Source organism: Danio aesculapii, chromosome 3 (assembly GCF_903798145.1).
Source record: "Danio aesculapii chromosome 3, fDanAes4.1, whole genome shotgun sequence".
NCBI lineage: Eukaryota > Metazoa > Chordata > Actinopteri > Cypriniformes > Danionidae > Danio > Danio aesculapii.
The window spans coordinates 29,671,137-29,680,617 of NC_079437.1; the positions used below are offsets into that span (position 1 = coordinate 29,671,137).

Sequence of the window (9,481 nt, forward strand, 5' to 3'; positions counted from 1 at the left end):
CACATACATACATACATACATACAATCTCGTTTCATTATCAAGGTATGAGTTGAATTGTATTGTGATATGAGATTTTTGTCAAATCACCCAGCCCTATTTGTATCCTTATGGCTTTAGTTATCATCTTTGGTGTGAATGAGCCTTAAAAATCTAAATGAGGCAGTATCCACAAATATACTTTTCTCAAGTCTGACCATGCCAGGCTGTGTTGGCGGTGGCGTCTGCTGATTGTTGGGCTGCTGCTGAGAAGCTTGAGGAGGCTGTTGGTTTACTGCAGGCAGGCCTGGTTGTGGGACTTGTGTTTGCTGCTGTGGCTGCTGAGGCGGAACCTGCTGCTGCGTCAACACTGGCGGTGACACTGTGGTAACTGTAGACAGGCTGGGTTTACCTCCTGGTGGGAGAACCGGCGATTGGCTGAAGGGAGGAGTCGACATTTGACCAACTGCAAACAAAACAAAAAGATAACTCAGCAAATGGTGATCTGAGTGCAGAAAATGAATGAAACAAAAACACGGAGGAAGATCCTAAAGGACAGACACACATTTTGACTCACATCTATTCTTCTGTTGCTGATTGGCAGCTTCTTCTAGTGCCTTCTGTGCTGCATCATGTGCCGCGTGTAGAGAGACACTCTATGGGATGAGAGAGGTAATGTTTGTGTGTGTGCAACAGAAGGACCACATTCATGGTCTCTCATCACCCTCATTTGAAAACAATAAAAGATCCTTCCACAAAATTCAAAAGCATTCGTGCACATCTCATCTGCCACTTAGATCTATTCAAATGAGATTAGAACAGCAGTTTGTCTTAATCTAAGGATTCAAAATGAGGCTCTGTATTCTGAAAATTACCAATAATGTGCCTCTAATTAGGCACAGAAAGGCTCAGAATAAGCAGAGCGAGTTTAGCCTGTTATTGAGAGGAGGGCTCTGATTACTCTGCATCACTGAAGCAATGAGACAGACATGCTGCAAAATTAACCTTTTACCTCACCTGCCAATGGTAAGTGAACTAAGACAATTTAATGCTCATTAAAACTGCATATATTTTCCCAGTCCCCATTTTCCCTTGCTGTCCCTATTTTACCTGTGAAAAACAGTGTACAGGGGTGTGGCTAGTATCATGTACAATTTACAGAAGCCGACCAAGTCAAGTCTGTCTGTCTGTCTGTCTATCTCTCAAATCTAGTTTCACTCATGACTTTGTTCCTATTTATCGTTCAATCTATCCATCCATCCATCTATCTTTTGCATTATGGTATCCTTCTTGTGAGTTTTTAATAATTTTTTACTTTTCAGTGCGTTTTAAATTAGTGTGTTTTTGCATCATACATCAGCTATAAAATGAAACTTGCTTCATAATTATGCACATCTGAGTCGAAGGAATTGTTCAATTAATAGTACGTATTAAGATGTATGCGGTCTGGAATTTGTACAGTGTGCTTAGAAAAAATCAGTTTTAGGGCTTTAAATATTGGGCTAATTTAATATGTTAATTAGATTAATTATGCGAAACAAAACACATTAAAACATTTTAAACACATCGCTCCGCCCACTTATTGGGAGCTACACTGTACTTTAGAAAAAGGGATTCTGTGGGCTGCGGTTCAAAAAAAGGCTGTGAGATAGATTTTAATTAATTTCAATACTATATTATATGCGTTTAATTTGATTATAAATGCATTAGTTAAAAAATTATAAAAGTGTGAACTCTCTAGTGTTCTGTAACTGCTGTTCTGTAATTGAGTTCATTGCATCAAGCCTCATTTACTGTTAAATTAAGACTTAACAGTGCCTCAAAACTCCCAACCTCTGCACATCAACTAGGCCTAAATCTCTCAGTTGTTTAAAGGAAATGCTAATATAAAGTTAAAGACGATTAAAGTATTAAATAATGAGCTTGTGGATGTCTAATGCATGATTCCTGTCAAAGTGCTACATAAGCCACACAAAAGTCCATTATTAATATACAAACTATTCCTGGACTCTCTTTGTGTGTGTGTGTGTGTGTGTGTGTGTGTGTGTGCGTGTGCGTGTGCGTGTGCGTGTGCGTTAAACAGTAGTCAGTCTAGTAAAAAGCGACAGGTCCAGCAGTCTTTTGACACTTCCCTGTAATTCAGTTTGGTTTGGCAGATTTATGAGTAGTAAATAATTTTGTGACCTGATAAATGACTAAACCATCACTTTTTTAAATCAAGTTTAAAGTTCTCTTGCAAAATAAAAGTATTAATTTTGGATTTCTTTTCTTAAACTATTGATCAGCTGATGAGCAGCTGTTTGAGTTTAAACTGCCTGCTCTGTTCTTTGTTTCTTAAATTAATATAATTTTATTAGGAAGTGGAAATTTGTTTGCTTTTTTCTAAGCATTTTTTATGGTTTCAAAAGTTCATCTCAGTAAACTGAGCTTGTCACAGAAACGAGTGCATGTAGTACATGTTAATGTCGTTATTTGGTTTTGTTATTGAGTTCATTATTTAATGCAGTGAATCTGCACTATAATCCATCTGACCAACTGTGTGTTCTGGGGCATCTCATGTTGAGAACTGCTCTCAAAACTGACGTGTGAAAAACCCTGCAGAATTAACTTTGATTTTTAATATAATAAAAGCTGAAAAGAATAGCATCTTTATGATTGTATGACTGATATAAAGATCAAATATGTCTTTTATTAATACTGCCACTTTAAATCAAATAAATGCATCCCAGATGAATAAAAGTACTAATTTGTTTAATGCTCGTTTTTAATCTTGTAAATGTACTAATTATAAAAGCTATATAACTGTACTCATGAAAAAAACTGCAGAAATAACTTTAATTTTTAATATAATATGATGTATTATACAGTCTAAGGAACAGCATCTTCATGATTTTATGAATGATTTAGAAGTCAAACATGTCTTTTATTAATACTGTCCCTTTTAATCAAATTAATGCATCTTAGCTGAATAAAAGTATTCATTTCTTCACTCTACTACTCGTTTTTAAACTTGTAAATGTACTAAGTATAAAACCTTCATAATTGTACTAATTTCCATGAACTTAAACACACCTGGAATGTGTTCATTTGAGGAGCTGTCGAAGCTACAGGGACCAGAGGAGTCTGGTTCACCGGCAGAGACTGAGGTGGCAGGACAGGTTTGAGAGAGACGGGAACAGAACCTCCTCCAGGAGCAACTGGACACAAACACATGCAACAGAGAACATTGATCACAGTGCATCTCACGGCTTAATATCTGATTTTTAGGTATTTCCTGTTTTCTTTGTAAAGCTGATTTAATACAGTTCGCATTGTAGCACATTAAAGATAAAAATGATTTGACTCTACTATTCCAAAGGGTCTGTCCTGGTTAAAAACTGTTATTCATAAACACATCAAGACAATTGTCTTTCTTACCAGGAAGTGCGATACCCCTGACTAATACCATGTGAAAGGGGTCTTGACTGTAGTCTGGGTGTGAAGACTCTGGTGGACCTGCTACTGATGACGCTCTTTCAAAAAGAGATCGAAGTGCCGGAAGTTTCCGTGGGGCAATTACAGAAAAATGAATCCCCCGCTGCAGCAGAACAAAACAAACATAAAAGTCCTTTAACCTCCATAGTGCCCTCCACCACTGGCACAGTTTGCAAATATGAACAATGACAGTTGTTAAAAAACAAACATTATTTATTGTTTAACCTTTAGATCTTTTATTTAGAATATATTGCCCTCACCTAAAAATCTCAAAGAATTTTTAATAATAGCACTATTTTATCAAACAATATATACAAATACTATTTCTTAAAACTGCGTGTCTCAATTAATGGCATCCTAGGGCTGGACGATATGGCAAAAAATTATATCACGATATATTTCTTAATTTTGGTCGATACGATATAATTCCGATATCGATATGGACAACATTAAAAAGCTAGGAAAAAACTGCCAAGAACGCACACAATGGATGTCTGTATCCACAAATGTCTGCAAACTGAATTTGCAAAATCTATAATACCTCCAGGCTCTTACAACTTGTTTTTTAATAAAAACAGTACAAAAAAAATTATGTTCTCTTTTTATTTGTATTTAGCCTTTACAAACAAGAAATGTTAAACAAACTTTCAAATAAATAAAACTCTCAGACTCAGCTTATTTATTTAATATATATATATATATATATATATATATATATATATATATATATATATATATATATATATATATAGAGAGAGAGATTGTTCGTGGGGGTTAGAGCTTGACCAACGTGATGAACAGAAACTTTCTATCTTTTTATATATTTTTTTTTTGTATATGTTGAATATTTAACAATCAAAATAATACTAAAATCTTAAAATTATGACATCAACATCGTCAAAAAACATAGAAAAAAATAATAATTTTAACAGGCTTTAACTAGGCTACATTAATATCTGCAATGGAAAAGAGTTGTTTAAGTATATTCATAGTTCTGGTTGCTTTTCATATTGAATGTCCTTTAAGGTTTCTATCTGTCTACTTTTATTTGTGCATAATTACCCAATAAAATTAAAAAGGTTTAACATAAAATATTTCTTATATATTTGATATAGTCTATTTATATAGACTAATATTTTATATAAAAAAATCATTATTTAACAGATTTAATACCTCTATTCATCACATTCTTTCTATTTCATCAGCTTTGCAAATTATCAGATTCCTGATAAATATGTTAGTGAATTTTATTTTGTAAGTTTGCGCGAGTGCTATATGCCAGCATGCAGCGAGTTTGTGTATGTGAGTGTTAATTTAGGTGTTTATGCAAGGATCGAGTATATGCAAGGATAGAGTTGTATGTGCGTGTGTTAATGTGGGTGTTTTTAGGATTGAGTTTATATCTACGTGCGTGTGTATGTGGGTGTACGCATGCATCAAGTTCATATGTATACGCGCAAGTTTCATACATGTTTTGAACATTCAATAGTATAGGTGTATATACACGAGTAATTTATAGGTGTATATGCACGTTATATATGTGTTGATGAGCACACAGCGCCTCATAGCCATCCGTGTTTGCTTTATTTCCTTCTCTTCTGACACTGCTGGTTTGAAGCTGCAGAACACTAAAACTTTAAGTTCATCGAAACTTAAAAAGCCGAACCACTTCTACACCACTGCATTAGTCTTTCCTCTCTTATCAACTATTTCGCCTACATTCTTACTTCTGGAAGCTTGTTTATTCACATCTGTAGGGCACTCATTTTGTAGCTAAAACTTTGCGACGGAGCTTAACCAACTGCTGAGCGCTGGCAGCGTGTCTGTGATGTACGGCATCACGCAAGTGACATCACTCTCTTTCTGACGGCTGAGCACTGACCGTCACTCAGTGACAAGTGATAATGTATAAGATTTTATATATATAATAAAAAATATATAAATATAAATTTATATCGAAATACTGAAAATGGGTTTAAAAATTATATCACCGTTATTGAAAAAAATATATATATCGCGATATATATTGATATCTAATTATTGTCCAGCCCTATGGCATTTTTTTTTTTTTTTTTTTTACAATTTTTCAATTTACAATTGAGTGACTAGGAAAAGAAAACCTCCTGTTTCACAAAGCATAATATGTAGCACAAAGGAAATAGAACTAGAAAGTCATTTCAGTCACCTGGAGCCAAAACAATAAAACATTCTATCCTAGCCTTCTTTGCTCATTTTATCCAAGAGTACCAAGTTTTATAATTGATGTACCATACCAAATTAGGTTTGCAGATATTTAAGAAACATGCCAAGTGAACGTTCTTGTTTATCTGAAAAACAATGCCGAAGTCAGTGCCAGAACACTGTCTTTGTTTTGGTTCTTTTAACCCGGCCAATGACACTTTAGCCAATTATAATTCAGCACCCCGGGTTGCCTTGGCGGAAAACAGCGTATTTAATTCATTCATTCATTCATTCAGAATGGCTCTCAAAGCATGCATTCGTGACCGAAATGCGACCTATTAATTATTAATTAGCAAATAATATAAATATTACGAGCGTAAACATTAGGTGAGCAGGCGACATTGTAACCCTGTGTCCTAACAACACACTACCTGATGAGATTTACAGTGATAAGCTACTTGGCTGTATGCACAAGACAAAACATGACAGAAATTTAAATACAGCCATTCAGAAGCACAGAATAGTGCACTCACTGCACTCACACGAAATGGTAAGGTTTATAATCTAGTTAATACATATAAACCTCTTTAACATTATTAAATATAGATGCTGAATCACTGATAACTTATGTGTTAGTTTTGTCACAGTTCTAAAGTTCGATTTCATGGCTTATGAACTATTTGCTGCTGCGTTCAGTAGTATGGCAATAAATGTCATGCAAAATGGCATTCAGACTCACATTATTAGCATTGAACACTGACTAAAGCACATGAGATGAGGTGATCATTGTCAGTTTTCTGTTGTTCAGCTGCAAAAAAATAGAAGCCGTTTCTAATATCAATTCGAGGTGTTGGTTAGAACTCCTTTTAATACTGAAAACATTCCTTCTATTGCGTGCTTTTGCACTGATTAGGCTCGATCGTGAGACTTGCTCCTGTTAGTCGTCAATCTGGCAACCTGCACTTGCATTTGTTTTAATCCAGGAATATAATACCTAGTTCAACCACTGGGTGTCAAACTTACATACTGCACCTTTAATTATAGAATGCATTATACTGACTATGCATGGTCTGATTACAAGCAAATGCTAAAGATTCTATTATTTTAAAATCACACTGACATACAGACATAACAGATAAACCAAGGAGCTGAGTGTAGACTCACATCACGGATGATCTGGACCAGACTGTCTGCGGTGCAACCTGTATAGCTGACACTCTCCACAGCTGGCAGCAAGTATGGAGGAGAATTACAGAGCAGTACACAAACCTTGTGGGTCTGACCACTGCATAAAGAAACAAAAGAATCAAACAATTAGGTACTGTTCTGTTATCAACAGTGATAAAAGAAAAATTGTCTCCAGTAGGTCTGCATCACAATGGAAAAAAAAATTGCAATACAAAATATTCAGGAATTTTAAACCGATCTCATGATTAACTATATTTGAACTGTGGTTAATTGGCATGAAAAATAAAAATAATAAATAAATAAATAAATAAATAAATAAATATTCTTTATTATAATTATAATTTATGTAAATGCAGTGCAGGGCAGCACGGTGGCACAGTGGGTAGCACAATCGCCTCACAGCAAGAAGGTCGCTGGTTCGAGCCCCGGCTGGGTCAGTTGGCATTTCTGTGTGGAGTTTGCATGTTCTCCCCGTGTTTGTGTGGGTTTCCTCCTGGTGCTCTGGTTTCCCCCACAAGTCCAAAAACACGTGGTATAGGTGAATTGGGTTAGCTAAATTGTCTGTAGTGTGTCTGTGTGATGTTGTATGGATGTGAATGCGTATGGATATATAATAATACCTTAAACAAACTGATCAAACCTGAAAAGCAGAATTGTGATTACATAGAACAAGTTCAAGAACTCACATTTGCTCCCTCATCTTTTTGAAGTCGTCAAAGAGCTGCAGGGCCACGGAAAGACCCTCAGCTATTAGACTGCAACTCTCTGCTCCACCTCCCATGAATCTGTGCAAAAAATAAATAAATAAATAAAAGCAACTGTGTTCTCAGCTTTTCAATCACAAGATCTTTAAAGCAGTCATTTACTTAAAACCTTTATCCCAGACTCCCTGACATAAACTACGAATACAATGGAATTCCTTACTGAATGCTATCAATCCATGACACAAACTCGAAGGCAGAGCTGGTTGGAGCGTGGCACTGGACATATGACTCTGGAGCACAATCCACTGTGTTGAAGACCACCAGTCCATACTGAGTGCCACCATACTGATAAAACAAACAAGCTCATCAGATTTGAGATGGCAGAAATGTAGAGAAAACGTGTAAACAGATTCATTCAACTCACATCTCCTCCAAAATCAGTTTCAGCAGGTGGTCCTCCATTAAAATACCTGTGAATATATTAAATAAGTCAGTACAGGTGTCTAACAAGTGTATCGTATTGTAATGAATGTAATAAATCTTACTCTATAGTAGGCAGTATGTAATTATTCCTAAGTGATTCAAAATATGGACCAAGGTTTGCAGTTCCTTCTATGACAAACACCACATCTGACACCTGATTCAACCCAGATTTGGACGTGGGGTCCATATGGGTCACCTTTGGTCTGCAACCAAAACAGATAAGATCAATATCACACAGAAGACTGCTGGAATAAAAGGAAATATTAACGTTTTACAATGTTTTAACAAATTACTCAATATTGGTGTTATTTGCTGTTATTTTAACATTATGTCTATTCTAAATTCAAGTGAACCAAACCAAGACATACATATTTGGCTGTCTTAATACCTTAAGTTTTTAATGATGTATTAATTATGCCCGTGCCAAAAAGCCTAACAGCCTTATTTTAGATCTGATATTTGCGTCTTACCATCATCTAATTAAAGAGTAAATACTTAAAACATAATGTCATCAACACAAATAAACTAAAATGTAAAACGTGAACACAATCCATTCATACAGGTCTTAGCATGTTAGCCGCTATCCTCAAGTGCTAATATAGCTCGGATGTCTTACCTGCTAGAATTAGTAGAACTGGCTTTTACTGTGAATAAAACAAACCGGTTCAGTCATTTATTTTTATTACATTCGAGCCAGCCCCCGTTAGTTTTATTGTGTATTAAAGCTTCATCTGAAAGTACATGTAGAGCATAATGACAACAAACGTCGGGATTTTTGGCTCGGCAATCGACAATACGGTCTGGTCTTAGATCTTGAAAGTGGAGTGGGCTGGTGAGTCGATTTATGAGTGATCGATTTGGAAACCAAAAGTTGTGACGTCCGTTTCAATCTAATTCCCATAATCGTCATTATTTGTTATTATCATCATTGTTATAATCATTGTTATTTTTGCGGTTTCAACATGGGTATTCAACATGGGCCATTGTAACATTAGATAAGAACATAAAACAAAGCATAAGAAAAGAAATGACTTTATCGATGATCATGACAACAAATTTTATTATTTTTATTATTATCAACTATTATTACTACGAATTTTTATTATTATATTATTATTATTATGCTATATCATTAATATTATCATTATTATTATTATAATTATTTAAAAGTTTTCTGAAACAAAATGACCATTCAGTTTAAAGAATATATTCAAGATCGCCTTAAATAAATTCATTATTTCATTCGTTTTCAATAATAGTAATTAATTATAATCATTATTATTTTAGGGCATAATAATAACAATTATTATTGTTATTGGTATATCATTAATATTATTATTATCATTATTAGCTTTTAATATTACAATTATCGAAAAGCTTTCTGAAACAAAATGAGCATGATTATTTTAAGAAATAATAATAACACTTTTTCATTATTACCAATTATTGTTATTATTGTTGTTGGCATTAATAT

General features: G+C 34.6%; 1 protein-coding gene across 4 annotated transcripts in view; it reads right to left on the reverse strand.

The window, feature by feature from the left end:
* Window positions 1–8,793, reverse strand: part of med25 (mediator complex subunit 25) — a 31,734-nt gene extending 22,941 nt beyond the window's left edge. For all 4 annotated transcript variants that reach the window (XM_056453599.1, XM_056453598.1, XM_056453596.1 and 1 more), the window contains exons 1-10: window positions 8,624–8,793; window positions 8,070–8,210; window positions 7,949–7,994; window positions 7,745–7,869; window positions 7,507–7,605; window positions 6,797–6,917; window positions 3,395–3,554; window positions 3,050–3,174; window positions 555–633; window positions 196–443 (exon numbers count right to left, since the gene is read on the reverse strand). In XM_056453599.1, coding sequence (XP_056309574.1) covers window positions 196–443; window positions 555–633; window positions 3,050–3,174; window positions 3,395–3,554; window positions 6,797–6,917; window positions 7,507–7,605; window positions 7,745–7,869; window positions 7,949–7,994; window positions 8,070–8,194 — 1,128 coding nt within the window. In that variant the 5' untranslated portion in view covers window positions 8,195–8,210; window positions 8,624–8,793. The remainder of the gene's footprint in view (window positions 1–195; window positions 444–554; window positions 634–3,049; window positions 3,175–3,394; window positions 3,555–6,796; window positions 6,918–7,506; window positions 7,606–7,744; window positions 7,870–7,948; window positions 7,995–8,069; window positions 8,211–8,623) is intronic.
* Window positions 8,794–9,481: the final 688 nt, after the last annotated feature.